Source organism: Eublepharis macularius, chromosome 4 (assembly GCF_028583425.1).
Source record: "Eublepharis macularius isolate TG4126 chromosome 4, MPM_Emac_v1.0, whole genome shotgun sequence".
Lineage (NCBI taxonomy): Eukaryota > Metazoa > Chordata > Lepidosauria > Squamata > Eublepharidae > Eublepharis > Eublepharis macularius.
In genome coordinates, this window is record NC_072793.1 from 164,436,140 (window position 1) to 164,454,813 (window position 18,674).

The window sequence follows — 18,674 nt, forward strand, 5'->3', positions numbered from 1 at the left end:
GAGCAGGATTGTTTGTTTTGTTTGTTTTATTATACTTCTAGACTGCCCTCCCCGTCGGACAGGCTCAGGGCGGTGTAACAACATATGATTTTTACATAAAGAATAAAAACATTATAAAAACATTAAAACTTTATTCCCTATACAATTAAAATTGGCGGATATAAATATTAATACAGCATTTTAGACGCAGGGCTTGGCTCTTGCATGATGTCCTGCACCACACTTATGAGCTCCTGCATGGGTGGTAGATGGTCTTCAGTGGTATGGCTGGCGAGAGGACAGCCTAGCCCCCACCAAATTATGAACCCAAGATGCTATGGCTGATGTTGTTGGGTTCACTGATGGTGATGCTAGGATCTATATGAGAGCAAAGTTGGCATATTGGTTTGTTGCGGGCCTTGGTACCAGAGTTCATGTTAGCATTAAGTAGTTTATCATTGCGGGTGAGTTGTTGTTTTAAGTTAGCAGGCTGTCTGTGAGCAAGAAAAGGTCGGGCCCCCAGTGCCTGTGTGAGGGAAGTGTTACAATCCAGCACAGGTTGTAGGTCATTAATAATGCATTGGACTGGCTTGAGTTGTGAGCTGTAGGTGACCACCAGCAATATTCTGTTGTTTTCTTTGGACTTGTCTTGTAGCAAGCAGTCCCTTGGATGTCATTTCGGCCTTTCAATCATCTTTCTCACTATGTCAGGGGGATACTGTAGTACCACAAATGTTGTTAGTCTTATAGGTACTACTGGACTCTTGCCCTTTTCTACTGCTACAGTCAGACTAAAATGGCTACCCATCTTGATCTATTTTAAGGAATTAAGTGCTTGCTATAGCTCAACCATAGCACAATATCCAACAATATGTGGATGTAGGATCCAAATAATGATCTAACAGCCAAATATGGTGTGCTTACACACATCTGTCACTGCCACACAGCATCTCATTTCACTCTCCACCCCATACGTACTCCCAATGTAGTTATGACGAAATCTCATTTATTAAGATGATGAAAAGCATAAAATGGTAAAGTATCTAAATTCTGATACCTAGGATTGCCGACAGTCCTTGATAAAAAAAATCCTGTCCTGTCCCAGAGGCCACGTGACGTCATTACGCAGCCCCTGGGAGCGTGCCCATGCTCTGCAGGGGCTCAGATTGGGGCCACTGTGGCGCACAGGAGTGCTCCTGTGCTCTGCAGAGGCCCAAATCAGGCTCGTTTGGGGCTCATTTTGGCCCAGATCAGGGCTGCTGCAGAGTGCTGGAGCACTCCTGCACTCTGCAGCAGCCCAAAACAGGCCCGAATGAGCCCAATTTGGGCTGAAACGGGCCCATTTTGGGCCACTGAGGAGTGCAGGTGCACTTCCACGCTCCACAGTGGCCCCAATCCGGGTCAAAACGGGCCCGATCCAGACAGCTGCTGTGCACAGGAGTGCGCAGTGCTGCAGGGGAGCACACACAGAAGGCGTGCGCCCCTCCCGCTGGCCAGGTAAGTGGGGGCGGGGTGTGGGGGCAGGGGCAAGGGATCTCCCACCCCTGCCAGGGGTCTAGCATCCCTACTGAAAACTCATATCCCCAAATAAATCCCCTTGCTTCAAAGGAAATATGCTATAGACTGGAGCCTAAGGTGTCAATCTGGCTAAAATTCATTGTGGCTAAAAATACATTTAAACCCATGATAGCAGACGTGAAGATGGTGTGAACTAATTTGTTCCGTTGTTGTCAACAGGTTAATCATGATAAGTATTGGCCTAACTTAGGGCCAAAGAAGGTATTTTGGACACATGCTGGAGCCCAATGCAGAGGGAAGGCCACACAGTTTTCTTGAGCTGAAACAGCTGCAAGGGGTTGTTTGCCTCCTTCTGGGCTCCATGTGCTGCAGTCAGTACATGTGCATTGGGGCAAACAGGCCTGACACTTCAACTTGTCAATTCTCTGCTGCAGCCAGGATAGTTCCTGCCATCTACCCACTATCCCTGCAGCTGCTGTTCAGCAGGGCGGTGTGTATGTTTGGGGGCAGGGAGTTGTCACACCCAGGATGTTGTTGAGACAGGGGAGTGTAAGATGCTTTGAATTACACCCAGGGGACCCCAATCTCAGGGAAGAACACTCTTGCCAGGGAAGGGAGTAATAAGCTGCTTAAATTGCCAGCTGAGCGGAGATGAGTTTTCTGCAAGGAGATAACCATTTGCCCAATTGCCAGAAAGGGGCAAGAAGATGGATGGCTATTTGGATTATCTGAATGGGGCAATAAAGGATGTAGATGTGCACCACAAGCAAGAACTTCCTGTTCTGTCCATCCACATCAGTTGCTGGAACCCCACCTTTCTCTCTACTCAGAGAGAGAGAGAGAGAGAGAGAGGGAGAGAATTTATTGTTTGTGGCCAAAGGCCATTACAATCAATACACATAAAACACTCTAGCGCTACTCCTAGATAAACTAATCCTTCTTTCCCTCTCTTCTCCTTCAGCCCTCTTTCCAAACAGCACTGCTAGTCTCAAATGACTTGTGAAGATTCCCATACTCTCATGAAATCCCTTCCTCTTCCAAAACCTTGACCACTATTTTGGTTGTCTCAGCAATCTCTGGAACTGGAAGAGTTGCCAGGATAATCTAAATGTTGGCTGAACTCTTACAAGAGGAAGAAGTTGTACATGAGTTTAGGAGGCCCTATGTGGCACATATGGCATGCTGTAATATTTTTAACGATGGCTAGCTTAGAGAGGAAAGGAGAATAAGTGCAGTCAATGAAGTTTTATGTGGTGATAAGAACGTCCACCTTCTGACTGGAATATAAAGGCTTGTATCTGATGAAGGGAGCTTTTCAAAAGCTTGTGTGGTGGAAAGTGCTATCCAGTCATAACTGACTTAACTCCAATGGTGTTTTCAAGGCAAGAGTCTAACTGGAGTGGTTTGCCATTGCCTGCCTCTGCAATCCTGGTCTTCGATGGAGGTCTCCCACCCAATTACTAACCAAGGTCAACCCTGCTAAGCTTCTAAGACCTGATGAAATTGGACTTGCCTGGGCTATCCAGATCAGGGATCAAAAAGTTATACCCTGAAAATCTTGTTGGTCTTTAAGGTGCTAATGGAATCTTGCCATCTTGAATCTTGCTCCACCCACCTCACAGGGTGATTGTTGTGGGGATAATAATAGCATACTTTGTAAACCGCTCTGAGTGGGCATTAAGTTGTCCTGAAGGGCGGTATATAAATCGAATGTTATCATTATTATTATTACTTGAATCCGCCATTCTCACTGAGACTCAAGCTGGATTACAACTGAAACCAATAGCGTAAGAACAATACAATACGTATAATCAATATAAGTAAAGAACTTTGCACTAAAACACAATGTAATACAGACCGTTAGGCTGGGGAACAGTGCAGTGAGATATTATATTGCATACCACAAACAATGTAATAAAACTGGATTACAAAGTAATAGAACAATTCAACAAACATATACAATGAAAACCAACTTAAATTCCACAGGCATTACATAACTTTGTTCACTTTATAAAAATGCCTTCTTGAACAATTCTGTCATATACATTCCATCATTCCCATCTGCTCTTACATGTAGTGCAAATTTGGATGCCTTCAATCCTGGCTTTGGGTCAGTGTTTGTTGCCAAAACTGGATTCTGGAGGAGAAAGCAGTCCTACACGACATAGATGTATGATTTTAAATCCTGAGACTGTAATCAAGGAACACGGCATTGAGTGAGCCCTACTGAGTCTTGAAGCTCACTGGATGGCGCAATGACGTCACTTCCAGGAGTGTGATTTGACTACCTTAAAGAGGGAGTCTGAGGTAGCCTTTTTTGAACACCGCAAAGAAGGGCTGGAGGGCCTCTCTACCGAAGTAGGTGTCTGAGAACACGAACAGAATGGCTGCTTTGTCAGCATCAAAAAAGGCCACCTGCCTCCCAGCGTAGTTCAGAGACACTCGGATCCTTTTGGGCTCTGAACTCACAGACAGAGGAAAGTCATCATTTGACGTCTGATAAAACTTACCTGCCTTCCCTATACTCCAAAAGCCATTGTTAACACTAAAAGGGGTATTTCTTCCCTTCTTCTTCACAGACTTCCCGGTGATGCCCACAAACCAGTCTCCCGCACTTCCCACAGTGACTTCCCAGAAATGTCGTCCTCCTGCAAATTCCTCCCGTCCCAGCACAGCAGGCCAGAAGTCAACTCTCTCAGGACTGTTGGGCAGGTCTTGGGGTGCCCATCCCCACTGTAGGCTTTTCCAGTCCCCAGACAGGGCGAGGTAGGGATGGGCTGTGTCGGGATCCAGACTCACATTTGCTGTTGGAATGAAATAGTGAGACAAATGCTGGGTCAGCTTTATCATAATTAATTACTTAATGAGCTTCAACTAAACACATCACCACACAAGCTCCAGGTGTCTTCAGACAAGGTACTATTTGTTATCTGCAAAGTCCATCATGGCCTAGGACTCCCCCAGCCTTGAATATATCTATTCCTGTCCTGATAACATAAGAACCCTGCTGGCTCAGACCAGTGGTCCATCTAGTCCAATATCTTGTTCCACAAGTGGCCAACCAGACACTACGGAGGGCCAACAGCAGGGCAGAGAGGATGAGGCCTTCCCCCAAAGTTGCCTCCTGGCACTGGGACTCAGAGGTTTACTGCCTCTGAATGCAGAGGTTCCCTTTATTCACCATGGCTAGTAGACCTATCCTCCATGAATCTGTCCAATCCCTTTTTAAAGCTGCCTGTGCTACTGAGTTCCACATTTTAATCACTCATTGTGTAAAGAATCAGTTCCTTTTGTCTATCTTAAATCTATTGCCCATCAACTTTGATGTTCTGATATTTTGAAAGGAGAAAAAGTTCTCTCAGTCCACCATCTCTATGTCATGGGTGATTTTATAAAATTTTATCATGTCCCCACCACTGTCACCTCTTTTCAAAAATAAAAAGTCCCAGACTCTTCAGCCTTTCCTCATTAATCATCTTGGTCACCCTCCCTTTCAAGATACAGTGACCAAATAGATCTATGCTGCTGTAGAAGATCTTCTCATCGCAGCAGTCTTCTGAATTATACCACCCTGAGGTAAGATGGACAGCTGACCCTACCTGAGCATTCTGTGGTAGCTCCTCCCACTTTGTGGAATTGATTACCCGAGGAGGTCAGAAGGTCTTCCACACTTCTATTATTTTGCAGAATGCATGAAATGAAATTGTTCAGGAGGGCATTTTTATGAAAGGATCAGGGTTGTAGTTATTGTCTGTAAAACTAGAGAGCTTTCGTATCTTAATTCTTTGTATATATTATATCGAATTTTTTTCACTTATCCAGTGTTGTAATCCTGCTTTATTGTATTTGTTGTACAATTTTCTAGTGCATTCCTTCATTGTATAATCCATTTTTATTGCATTTTTACTGTATGTAATATTCAGTCCCTATTGTATTGTTTTGAATTGTGTGAGCTACCTTGGGTCTCAGGTAGCCTTCTCTCATAGCACCTTAAATGTGGAAGGTAAATGTCAGAAATACCTGCCAACATATCTGTCATAAGGGTACCTTGTATACTGTACTGATCCTCTGAGAGTATGGGTAATATACATTTAAAGTTAGGCTAGTAGCTGCTTTGCTTATCTTACAGGTGTTTACTTTCAGTTTTGCAGCCGACAGAAGAATGTCCTTGAATGTCGGCCTGAGCCTGGGAACCAAAATCATTTCTTTCTTCTTTCCCATCCCTACCATCACTTCTTCCAATGCCTCTGTCTTTGTGCACTGATACTGATGAATCTCTAATAAAGCAACTTTAACTCATACACTGGAGTGTGCGCAGTGAAGTACTTAGGGATCTAACTGCCAGAACCTGACAGTAAACATGAAAGAGGGGAATCTGCGAAAAGGATCACAGCAACTTTCCCAAAAGCCTGTTCTGTGCCTCACATCTGGAGGTATCTCATGGTCCCATATTTTTTATCAAATTCTTTCTTTTGCAATTGTGTTCAACTTATGACTGATGCATGAAAAGAAATGTACCTTTGTGTAACTGAAGACCAGAGACCAGAGCAGCTGTGGAAACAAGAGAATAGCAACTAAGCAGCATATCCTTGTGCTTAAAATAAATATTGCAACAAAAATCAGTATATAAATACTCCTGTTTTTTCATTATTTGAAGTAGACTGAGGAAAAGATAAAAAATATCTAGTAGCAAAAATGTCTCTCATCCCCAATCTGCTTCTAAAAATTCAAATCTGTTAGTATGAAATTGTTCACCATTCCCAATTATGGCTACTGTTTGATATAGAAAACAAAGAGGGAAAAGCTATATTTGGCAACCTGACACTTAACACTATCAAAAGTGATCAAGAGTAATTCTGAACATGGTTATCCTTGAATTATCTGGATCATGCTAGGAGGAAGTATACTATGCATTGTACTTTAAGGGCCTAATCCAGCTAAACTTAGTTGTAGCTAAGTGTTTTTCAAATCCATGATCTGAGTTCTGAAAACATTCAAGATTAATTTAACTGGTTTCGTAATTAGCATTAGCTGAACTGAGGCCTAACTTTTGCAACTATCCCTCAAAGTCCAGTTTCAAACTCACAATTTGAATTTAGAGGCAACTATAAGAGAATCTCTCAGACCAAGTTTGTGGATTTCAAGTGAAAATCAGAACCATTAAAAATCTTCAAGACTTTGTCACTGAGTCATTAGGATGTGGATCTGAAATGAAGTGAGTAGTGAAGAGGGCAATGGAGAGGAGCAAGTGACTGGACCGAAAAGGACCAAAAATCAGAATGTTCTGGAGTGGATTACAGAAAGGATGGAAGGGAGCTGTTCCTGAATGTGTTATCAAAAGATTAACCCAACTGTACTGGCCACAATTAAGAAAGCCAACTGAAATTACCAGCCTTCACTGAATTAAAATTTGACATAAGCAACATTTGTTCAGGTGAATCCAGAGCTGTTCTTGCCAAAAAGTAATTAAGTGCTGTATCTATCTCCTGCTCTTCTTCCAAGAAGGTGAGAGCAGCAACGGTGGGGGTCCAAGCCAGCTCCCTGACCCACCTGTTCATGATACACAGACATGTTTATCTTGAGAAGTGGTAATACCTCTGGCATCTTCAAACCATTCTCTGTGCCCAATTAGGACATACGCAACAAGCAAAGGGGATTTATTCACAGAGGCTGACTTTAAAAGGGTCTATCTTTGTCACGGTGATATAGTAAAGAGAAGGTCTGTGTGTTCCTGAAAAGAAGAAAGAAGATATTTTCTATAAGTGAGGGGGCAGGGAAGTGTCACATTCACCCTTTCTTTTCTTACTGGATGTCTCTTGTTATCTTTGTCTCTATGCAAGGTAGAGATACTGGAGGTGAAAAAAAATTATAGATGGCTATGAACAATTGCAGAAAGTGTAACTCTGAGGTAAGGCTGCAGGAACAATTTTAAGCAGTCTTCTGAATTGGCACTCAAATCCCCCATTCTGAAGGCCTCACAAATCATATATGTAACCTGTAACCTGCTGACCCAATATAATGTTCAGTCTTAAATCCCTACATCTTTGTTACCTTTGAACTGATTTGTGACAGCTTTCAGTAAGATGTTATGGTCAGAAATGTCCCAAATTCTCCACTTCAGTGCACGAGGAAAAGCTGGTGGCTTCTTAGACTTCGCCTTTTCCTCGCACCTGGAGAGAAACAAGATTAAGCAACCATCCCTCCGATCCAGAACTCCCAAGTGGCAAAAAGAAAAGGATTAAGAAAGAAGGAAATAGCAGGCTGCCTAGGCATAGATGCAGAAAGAGATTGAGAAGGACTTTGGACAGGAAAGCCTACCTCACTAGTTTGGGAAGACCCCAAAGCCCCGCTGGACAGGAAAAGTGGCTTCCTCCAAGAATATCATTCCCACACACCTCTCTTGAATTCTTTCCCTGTAATGTCTAGTGAAGGGAGATATATTACAAGCCATCATCATGCTCAGATGCTCCCTATGTTCACTCCTTTCCAACCTCTCCTACTTGCTGTGAGTGTGATAAAATGCCCCACAAGACTCCTTTTCCCATTAGGCATTTCTGGGGAGACTTCAAGAAGAGATGCAGGATTGCTGCTCTCATCAACAGCCGTGTATCCCTCATAATGTCGAGTCTGAACATTTTATTTATTTATATCCCCCTTAAGATAAATTACAAATATAATGACCATAACAAACCATGAAATCAAACTGGATCCCACAATGAAATAAAGAAAGTGTAATTCATCCTATGAGCACCTTTAAATGCTCCGTGGTGACAATGCCCACAAACCAGTGTTCTACAAGAAATGTCATCTTGTTGTGAATCCTTCACATCCCAGCACAGCAAGACAGGAATCAGATTTTTTCAAGATTGTTGGGCAGATCTTGAGATTTCACTTGCCATCTCACACTTTCCCAGTCCTCAGTGAGGATGGAAACCGAGCACATCCATATTAATTCCTGCTTCCTGATAAGTACCTTCAGGGGTGCTAAGTGGGATGAGGGGAAGACAGAATTGTGTGGGATAATTATCAGTGTTTGGCTCTAGAGGACCGCTAGCCAATGCAGATGCCAGCCAAGATACTAGTTTTTTTTTTAAAAAAGAAGAAAATATGTACTGCCTGTTGTTGGCCAAAACAGCCAAGCAGAGATTGCTTTGATACTTGGGAAAACTCAAACTTCGTCTTACTGGAGAAGGGGGAGGCTTGTTTGATAAGTTACCACTTCTATGTTTGAACCAGAATGCCAGTTGGACTTTCCAGAGATGAACTGGAAACCTCAAGTACTGTTTTGACTATCAGTCTAGAGAAATGAGACTACCCCCTTTGTTCAGTAAAGATCTGATTGTAACACCTCTCTAGAAGTAATGTCTTAATATTAAATTGCTTGTTTTGTTTTTATGAGGGGTGGGGGAGGTTTCTTAACTTACTTTCTATTCTCAAGGACTTTATAGTACTGCTATGATTTTTTTTGTCAGTGAGATTTGGTGAGCATTGAACTACTTAATTTTTTATGGAGTAACATACAAAAAAAATCAAACAGGAACATTCCAAAGGTGAGTGGAAATATCTTCAAACCTACTTATCTTTGTTACTCAGTGAATTCAGGGCAACATGAGAACGTGCTTATCTGTATGAACACAGGGCTCAGGTCCAGGGTCAGATGAAGGGGAATGGATACAGGCTGCCCCAAGGTTTGAGACTGAAATAAAAAGCAATAGAGCTCCAAAGCAGGCTTGGAAGAAAAAAGAAAGAACCATTAGTGATAGCTTATCGAGGAGAATCAGGGTTACAGTCCTAGCAATATGTCAGTAAATCTCTGCACAAAATACTATCAGTACCCCATTCTGGGTCTGGCCAAATCATTACCCCAACAGGGCTATGTCTCTTTAAAAAAAAAGAGAAAGAGGTCAGAGAACTTGAAGTAAGCAAGCGGGGGAGAAGATACAAAGAAAAGATATTAGCCTGAAGAGCCCAACTTAGCCTGAGATCACTATACAGTGGAAGACAATGACAAAACACCTATATTCCTCCCAAAGGGCAGGAAATTAGGAAGGTTGAAGGTCAAGCCATTCAGGTTAGGTTAGGTTCACCTTCCAGATTTTTACTCCACCACCATGCATTGCACAGACTGCAGGATGAGGCAAAGTATGGACTTAACTCTCTCTTGATCCCTTTTTAAACCTCCCTCTACTTTCTCTTTTTCTTTACACACCACTTCATCACCTGCAGCTTTGCAAATTCCCCTCCATCCCTCCATAGCCCCTTAGTTATTTCCATCCGATGCTCCCAAGCCAGAGGCTTCCCTTCTTTCTGATAATCCCAGGATCATCCACAAACTTACCGACTTTAGTTAATCCACTGCAACCCAGGTTAGGTTCCCCATGGGTATTAGGAACAGAGTGGGCCACACAATTTAAGTGGAAAGGCACAATGACACTTGAGAGTAATGTTTTTTTAAAAACCTGCACAACCAATCAAAACTGCAGTGACCAACCAGAAGCCTGCTGGGCAAAAGCCACCCACTTCCTAAAAACACTTGATGGTGCCATGGTGCCCGTGGACATTGTGTTGGGGGCCCTTGCCTAGCCTACAGAAGGATTGCTATCTCCCTGCCCCCACCTGCCACCCCTGGCCCACTCACTTGGCCAGGGAGGGGGAGAAGCCCATGCGCATGCTTCCCCAGTCCCACAAAACTGGCTTCAGTGCACCCGGCATTTCCTCCCTTGTGTTGAAAAACTGCATCTTTTACAGCTCCAGAGGAGTTAGCTGTGTTAGTCTGTAGTGGCAAAATAGATGCATCTGACAAAGAGAACTGTGGTTCTTGAAAGCTTATGCTACAGTAAAGTTGGTTAGTCTTAAAGGTGCTACTGGACTCTTTACTATCTTTTACAGCACAAAGGAAGAGCCACATGGTACACTGAAGCCAAAAATTGCTCATTTGGAGGCTTCAGCACTCCCCCATCCCGCTGAACTGCCTTCAGCACACCTGGTGGCTCTTCCTTCACGCTGGAAAATGACATCATTTTCCAGCACACGGGAAGAAACTCTGGGCACACTGAAGCCAGTTCAGTGGGACAGGAGGGAGCAGGATTGCGGATACATGGGAGGTCAGTACCCTGCTTGGGCCCCTGTGGCCCCTGGCAAACCTAGTCTACAGCTTTGATAACTTGTTTTTTTTTATAATATTTTTTATTTTTAATTACTAAAATCCAGACTACAACCAAACTACAAACAGAAAAAGGAAAAAGGAAACAAGGAGAAAGGTAAAAAACAACATAAGAACATAAACTACAACTACAAGTATTGAATTCCCTTCATAATACAATTCTTTAAAGTTAAACTTTCTCATATGCGATTAGATTGGCAGATCTTATAAAATACAAACTACAGTCAGGATCAGGTCTTCTCCCCCCCCCACCCGCGTCTCGGTCTCAATTCCCTCTGAACAGCTGCACTAGCTGCGCTCACTCCCTCCTCCCCACTCCCCCCTCCAGATTCTGAATCTTCTTCTTGCTGGAACTCTTGATGATTAAGCACAAAATCCCTCAGCTGTACTTCCGATGTTATCTTGTAGGCTTGGTCTTTATATCTGAACCAGATACCTTCCGGAAATAACCATTTATATTTTATGTCACGCTTTCTCAGAAGACCTGCAAACCTTTTGTATTTAGATCTTCTTTTCCGAGCTAAAAATGGAACATCCTTCAGTATCTTAACCTTGTTGCCCAGAAAGTCCAAGTCCACATTAATCGAATTGTATAAGATGGTGTCCCGAGTCTTCTTAGATGAAAAATCAATAATAATCTCACGAGGCAGCTGACGCTTCGTTGCATATTTTGAAGATGTCCGACGGACTTCCAGAATATCGCTTTTTACCTCTTCTTTAGTTGGCTTTGCGAATGACGCCAAAAGTTCCGACACCAAATCCTTTCAATTTTCATTTCCCCCCTCCTTCACATTCTGTAAACGCAATACTGTCTGAGCACGATCCACTTGTAGTCCTATCAATTGATTCTCCAGAAGCTTTACTTCTTTATTTGTAGCTCTCATGAGTGTTGCATTTTCCCGGGCAGATTTCTCTGCTTCGAGCGCTACCTCTTTAATGGTTTTCACTTCATTTTCAACTGAGCCAATCCTTTGTCCAATTTCATTTAGCTTGTCAACAAAGGGCTTCATAGCTTCAACGACCGACCGTTTAACCACCTCTTCAAGAGTCTCTCCCTTCCCCAGCAATGCAGCCGAAACCGATTTGCCCTCCACAGGGCTCTGCTTTTTCGTCGCCATCTTAGGGGAGGGGGGGGAGTCCGCCAACTAGATTCCAAAACTCAATGAAGGGGAAGATTTCCGAACCTTCTTTAGCTTCAACTCCCACCAATCCTTCGCATACGCTTAGAATAACAGAAGGGATCCGCTTACTTACAGGCTTTCACCTTAAATCTGCTTGTTGCCGTTCTCCATGGCCTGGCAGCAAGCGATGCGCTGTGCAAGTCTGCCGGCCTCCATAGGAGCAAACGGGCAATTTACCCCCTGGATCAGCTTCAGGGGGCTCTTCCCGCAGCGCTCCGGACCCTGGCCCCCTAACTGGGAGTCTTGGGGGTTAACCCTCGCAGGTCAACCTCCCGGTCAGGCTGCTCGGCCACTTCCTCCCGGACCTGCGGAGAGGAGCATCCGACATGGCCGGGAAAACGAAACCGAATCCTACAGCTTTGATAACTTGATTAGGCTAAAACATCTCTATCTAATTCTGGCCATGGCCCAATGCAGATAATTATATCTATGGATATGGGCTATCCTGACAGAAGGACAGTCTTTTTACAAACTTGGGGGTTGCAGAAAAATCTTATTGTAAAACAAAGGAAAGATTTTTTAAAAGATTTTTTTAAAGGCCCAGTTCTCACAAGATTTCCTCGCAAGATCTCAGCAACCCTTTTGAATCGCCACTGAACCATTTGCAGAAATCAAGCCATGCTCAAACAGTGGAGAGAATAAGAAGGCATGGCAAATACGCAATGTTTTTAGCTATGAAATGCTGGAGGCGCTGGGATCCTAGATTTCCTCCTTGGAAGACCATGTGTTCTCCTGATCCTCCCTAGGATCCTGAAGGGAAATGCCTGAGATCTACTTACCTCTGCAAGATGCTCCTGACATCCTGGAAGGAAAAGAGAGAAAAAGAAGAGGAAAATGAGTGCCTGCCACAGACTACACTGGGAAAATGCCTCCGACCCTTCAGGGCGATGCACTCTGGCCATTGTGCGTGTCTACCTGTGGGATGTATATTTGTAAAGTGCAGGAGAAATCTCCATGAGGTAAAATTAAAAGGTGTTTGGTTAAAAGCAGCACCACTGAAATGCAGTACAAGGAAGCCTGCTTTAAAACCGAAGGGAAATTACATACGTATCGGGGATGCCCCAACCCCAATACCCTACCTTTAAAATGAGCAATAAATGATCATTCATGCTGTGCTTTTTTTCTGGGTGGCCTGAAGATTTGGTGGGTATTTGTCATGACCTCCTCTGATCAGCTCTCTGCCCAGGCCAGTGACTCAGACCTGGAGGGGTCATATGAAGAGCCTGAGGACCAACATGGTCAGGATAGGTCTAGTGCTGCAGAGGCACTGGCCGACCATGCCCCAACAGCACCAGAGACCACCCTACAAGCAAGTCCTGGCTGCCTGGGCTGCAATTGGGCCACCACCAGGCAGGACATGAACTAGGGCTCATAGCGCCTCCTGATCACCTCCCACGCTGCAGGAACAGCTATGGCAAAGGGCCCAGGCAGAGGCGGCGCAAAAGAGGCGCAATGCAAGGCTGGCAGTGCGCCACTTCTCTGCAGACCTGGAACAGAACACTGAGTGGGATACTTCCTTGCAGGATCATGACAGAGCAATGCCTAGCCTCCTGAAATCCTACACCTGCCAGCAAATGCAGCTCAGCCAGATCACCCCTCAGCCTATTTAAGCTGAGGTTCAAAGGGCTGCATTGCTGGATCAACCGGTCCACTAGGTGCAAACCCTGTGTTCCAATGCCACTTGCTCTTGCCCCAAAGGCCAGCTCACCAGGAGACATGAGTGACCCCTGAGGAGTCCAGATAACTAAGTGCAGGACAGTATTGTAATTCTCTAAGTCTCTGTTGTAAGTCCCACAGAGGAGAATCTCTGACAGAGAGAGATTTCTGGAATTAAAATACCCACCAGATGTAGTAAGAAAACAGATCAACAATGCCAGAATTATACCAAGGGATGACCTACTACAAGATAAGCCCAAACATAACAACATCAAAACACTACTGGGGAGTGGGGTCGCTTGCAGATCCCAGCTCAAATTAGTTCAATGCATCATTAATGACCTGCCACCTGTGCTGGACAATGATACTGCTCTCTCACAGGCATTGGGAGACCAACCTTTTCTTGCCTACAGACAGCCCCCCAACCTTAAACAATTCCTTACTCACAACAATGCATGTCCTAACGTGGACATGAACGTGGGGACCAGGACTGACAGTAAAGCAAGATGCCAACTCTGACCCTCTATTCACTCTAACAAAATAACCACTGGCCCTAACAACACCAATGATACCATCTCAGGTTTATTGTTTATCTTCCAATGTGATATATGCTATCAAGTGTCAGGAATGCTCTTCCTCTCTCTATATTGGACAAACAGGTCAGTCCCTTTGCAAATGAAAAAATGGACATAAATCTGATATCAAAAATCACAACATTCAAAAACCACTGGAAGAACATTTTAATCTTCCAGGATATTCCACCACTGACCTAAGAGTAGCAATCCTCAAGCAGAGAAACTTCAAAGGAAAATTACAATGCAAGATTGCTGAAGTTGAGTTTCTTTTCAAATTTGGAACAATGAACCGCCGCCGCCGCTGCCACCCTGGGCTTGTAAGAGACATTGGATTCTTTTCTCACTACAGATGTTGAATTTCTGCTTTTCACACCCCTGCTCTTTCAAGCTAATCACAGTATTGTTATACCTTACATCCTTACTTTAAATACCCCTCCCACCTTCTAGCTGGATATAAACCTATAGTTCCACTTCCAAAGGTATCTAAAGAAGGGAGCTTTGACTCTTGAAAGTTCATACCCTGGAAATCTAGTTTATCTTTGACGTGCTACTGGACGCGAAACTTGCTCTTCTACTGCAGACCAACATGGCTACTCACTTGGATTTTTCTCACTGAGAGCTAAGCTACAAAAGACAAATAACACGTGAAGGGAGTCATAATGTTAGCCGGGAAGCTTTATTTTAAAAGAGATCTGAAGGCTTTGTCAATTTCCCCTTTACGGAGCTGGTTTGTTAATTTCCTCTTTGCCACCCAAAGGCTCTGTTAGTTTCACCTTCCCTTCTAGGAGGTGAAGAGGAAATTAACAAACCCTCTGAGAAGCATCTCCCCAGGCTCTGTAGAGAGGGGGAAAATAATAGAAAAACTATGGCAAATACACAATTCTGTTTATCTTGGGTGCTCTTGTGCATAATAGATCCAATTATCAGCTCTATAAGATAAGACTCTTCTCTTGTAGTGCGGCTGAAGGCAACATACAAAGATTCGGACTCTTCCAGAGGGAAGTCTGGCCTGTTTCTGCCACAGTTTTACCTGCAAAAGTTCACTGGGCGGCTGCTGAATCTTCTCCTCCATCTCCCGGATGAGGCACTCAAGGCAGAAGAGTTTCCTGGAGAGCCTTTCCAGACGCTCATCCCTTTCTCTTGCAATCTCCTCCTCCACCTCTTCCATCTGGGCCAGCAGAAGTCTCTCTCTTTCCTCCAGAAACTGGCGTAATTGTCTGCACTCAGCCACCATCTCTTGCCTCTCCGTTCCTGTTTGCTCCTGCAGCACACGGGTGGAAAGGGGGGAGGGGGGCTGTAGTGAATTCTCTTTAAAACTTGAAGTTAAAAGGTCTGCTCATCACCAGAGACAGGCCTCACAACAACTCTATCTTCTTCCAGAGGTGGAGATAATCTCTTCTGCCCCACGACCAGGCACAGCTACCCATGAAATTGTCTGCCCTCTTTTCTGAGGCAGGTCCTAACCCCCTGCCTGCACTCTGTTCTCTGTAGTGTAGAAATTAGTTGTAAATCAGAGATATCTCCAAGCCCTACACAGGGCCTGATTGAGGGGGGGCAGGGGGGTAGTCTGTCCCCAGCACCACCAAAGAGGGGGCGCCGGGCACAGCTGCCAGCTGCTGGGAGCGTGCCAGTGGCAGCACGGGCAGCTGAGTGGCCGCCTGTGCCATTTGCTTGCCCAGTAGGACACAGGGAGCATGTGGCAAGCTGGCTGCCCCCTCAGCCAGGCAGGCGAATGGCACAGACAGCTGGGAGGCCGCCCACGCCACTCACCTACCCGGCTGAGGGGGCGGCCAGCTTGCCACGCGCTCCCTGTGTCCTGCTGGGCAAGCAAATGGCAGGGAGGGCAGGGAGGCCACCCGTGCCATTTGCCTGCCCTGCAGGACAGGAAGTGTGCACAGCAAGCTGGCCGCCCCCTCAGTGGAGCAGGTGAGTGATGCAGGCAGCCTCCCAGCCGCTGTTGCTGCCATTGCTCAGCTGGCGGCACGCCTGCCCCTTGTGATGACATCACGAAGTGACATCATCATGCAGCACCAGGGGTGCGCGCGAGGGTGGCCAAACTGCACTTGTCCCCGGCGCTTTGAACACTAGATCCGGCACTGGCCCTACATGGAGGTTGGCAATGCCAGATAGGACAAATAATTCCTCCTCTCTGGAGTCCCTCTGTTCAAATTTCCTCAGTAATACAGACACTTACAAGCAGCTCTCGGCTTTCCTTTTCTACATCTGCTTTATATTCCAGTATTCTTTCTCTCGTCTTCTTCAGAGTTTCTAGGCAGCTACAGAATTTATCCTGAAAAGAAAGCAAAAGGTTTGTTGATTTTTTTATTAATTCCAAGAGTGGCAGAGCGAGCCATGCTGAGCAGTGCATTGGCTGGAGTAGATGGAAAAGTTTGGACTATGGATTCATCGAATTCTGAAAGTTTGGGGGAAATTACTCCTGACCTCCAACCTGCCATCCTTAGCCTTCAAACCCTGCTTCAGATTGAATGGCTTCTGGATGAGTCATATGGTGAAGACAACACAGCCTTCTCCTGCTATAGGGCTCAAGGCTAAGGGCCTTCCCTGGAACCTATATGACACTGTGCCCTGCTGGTAGAATTACCAGCCTCAAGTGGGAGAGGGGCTGTAATTCTCAAATTAAACCTGATATCCAGGCTAGAGAGAACGGGTCCCCTGGAGGAAATGAAAACTTCAAGTGGTTAGCAGCGTTGGTCTGCACTAGAAGAGCAAGATTTGGGTCCAGTAGCAATTTAAAGACCAGCTAGATTTCGAGGGTATGAGTTTTATCAGATATTGGAAATCTAGTTGGTCTTTAAGGTGCTACTGGGCCCGAATCTTGCTCTTCAAAGAGCTGACTCTATGACATCACATCTCCATAGGCCTCTCTCCCCTGTCCAAATTCCTAGGCTCCACCCCCAAAGCTCCAGGAATTTCCCAAACCAAAGATGGCAAATCTGCTTATGGGTTGCTTTACGCTGGCCCAAGTGGGCCCACAGCCACTCTGGAGGTCAGAAAAATGAAGCAGGTGCCCCTTGACTTCATGTGGCACCCCCAGTCTGAATCAGCCTCCCTTACCCAAACATAGCTGCGACTAACTAACAAACACCTCAGGAGCCCCACTCACAGGTCTCCCTGCAGCATTTTCCGGTTCCCAGCGCAAATGCTTCCCCAGGTGAACTGGTGGTTAATCTATGAGGTCCCGAGAACAACAGTGTGCGCCTCGGCAGGACTGCTGTGAATGAGAGCCTGCGGGCCTTTCCTTTTCTGTCGTCTCCTGCTCTCGCCCTGACAAACGTATAATGCTTTCCAATTTGCCTGCGTATTTGCAGCCAGGAGATGCACTCCACATGCGGGAGAATCCTGTCAGGGGATCCTGGCGCGGGGGCAAGCCGGACTCAATCAGTGCCGTCGAGTGTTCCGGGAGAGGCACTGCGGGCGCGCCGTCCTGACTGCGTGCCTGGGCTCGGCGCGGGAGAAAGCGCAGGAAATGGAGTCAGGGGCATTGTGCGGCCATATGTCGGTTTGCGTCTTTCCAAATTTCTAAATGTGATTCTACAGAGAAATTCCAAATCGGAAGCCAGAGCTCTCGCCTTTGCCCATCAGCGTCGGGACCTGCAAGCGTTTCCTACCTTATACTCCTCGGCAGCGTCCACAGCCAGCATCACCTCGTGCTCTTTGTGCTCCTTGGACCTGCCGCAGGCGACGCACAAGAGGGTCTCGTCGTCTTGGCAGAAAAGGTTCAGGCACTCCCGGTGTTTCTTGCATACCCTCTCCGTGGCTCTTCTGTTTCCCCCCGGAAGACTCATTCTCTTCACTATTTCGACAACGTTGGCCAGTTGCCTGTTCGGGCGGAGGTCCCCTGGCTGAGCTGTTCCCCTGCATTGGGGGCAGGAAGCCTCGGCCGGCGACTCCCCCCAGCTCCGGGCCAGGCAGGCTCGGCAGAAGTTGTGGCCGCACTCGGCGATCGTGACGGGATCCTGGAAAAACTCCAGGCAGATGGGGCACGTCGCCTCCTCGCACAGCTCCGCCACGGGACCCCCAGCGTCCATGGCTGCCTCGGCGGGAGAGAGCTACTTTCGGTTTTCTCCGTCTGCAAAGCGGCCCCTGGGAGTTTCGCTTCCTTCAAATGCCTAAATATGAAAACTGCAATGAACTGAACAACTTTCTCGATAAGACAGATTTTTAAACGATTAACTGATTCATAAAAGGAGAAAAAATCTTTTGGTATAAAATCAAGCAAGTGAGCATATTTTGATCAAACCCTCCCTGTAAGAGCCAACGACCAGTCTGAGACGGACTCCTAGCTGTGAACGAGCCCCCAAGAACTCCGTGCCGAGGCTTTCGGGCTGGTAGTCGCAAGGCACGGAGGAAATTCTCCCAGCCCCTGTGATGAAAAGAGCTCCTCCTTTAGGCGCAACAAGGAAAAAGACAGCTAATGGACGACGGGCAGTTTCCACACGGATGTCTTGCTCCGCCTTGGCTTTTTTTAAATTTTTTTTTTAAATTAAGCTTTATAACATACAACAAATAGAAATCAACAATGAACATCAACTGTAACACAACAACTAATCAACAATAGTTTACAAGTTTTGAAGAATATGA

General features: G+C 45.7%; 1 protein-coding gene across 1 annotated transcript; it reads right to left on the bottom strand.

Annotated features, from left to right (window-relative positions):
* Positions 1-3,489: 3,489 nt before the first annotated feature.
* LOC129327344 (E3 ubiquitin-protein ligase TRIM7-like) lies at positions 3,490-18,381 on the bottom strand. Its single transcript, XM_054975906.1, has 7 exons — positions 17,702-18,381; positions 16,267-16,362; positions 15,103-15,333; positions 12,621-12,643; positions 7,549-7,667; positions 6,016-6,048; positions 3,490-4,301 (listed from the first exon to the last, which is right to left on the bottom strand). Exons 1-7 carry the CDS (start codon positions 18,119-18,121, stop codon positions 3,787-3,789), a joined length of 1,437 nt encoding a protein of 478 aa, XP_054831881.1. The 5' UTR covers positions 18,122-18,381; the 3' UTR covers positions 3,490-3,786.
* Positions 18,382-18,674: the final 293 nt, after the last annotated feature.

Bases quoted from the DNA above. Each gene is read 5' to 3' on its own strand.
- LOC129327344 (XM_054975906.1), bottom strand. From the start codon at position 18,121: ATGGACGCTGGGGGTCCCGTGGCGGAGCTGTGCGAGGAGGCGACGTGC. The intron at 15,334-16,266 runs GTAAGTGTCTGT...CGTGTGCTGCAG, and splicing joins AGGAAAGCCGAGAGCTGCTT to GAGCAAACAGGAACGGAGAG. The intron at 12,644-15,102 runs GTAAAACTGTGG...TTTTCCTTCCAG, and splicing joins CGCCCAGTGAACTTTTGCAG to GATGTCAGGAGCATCTTGCA.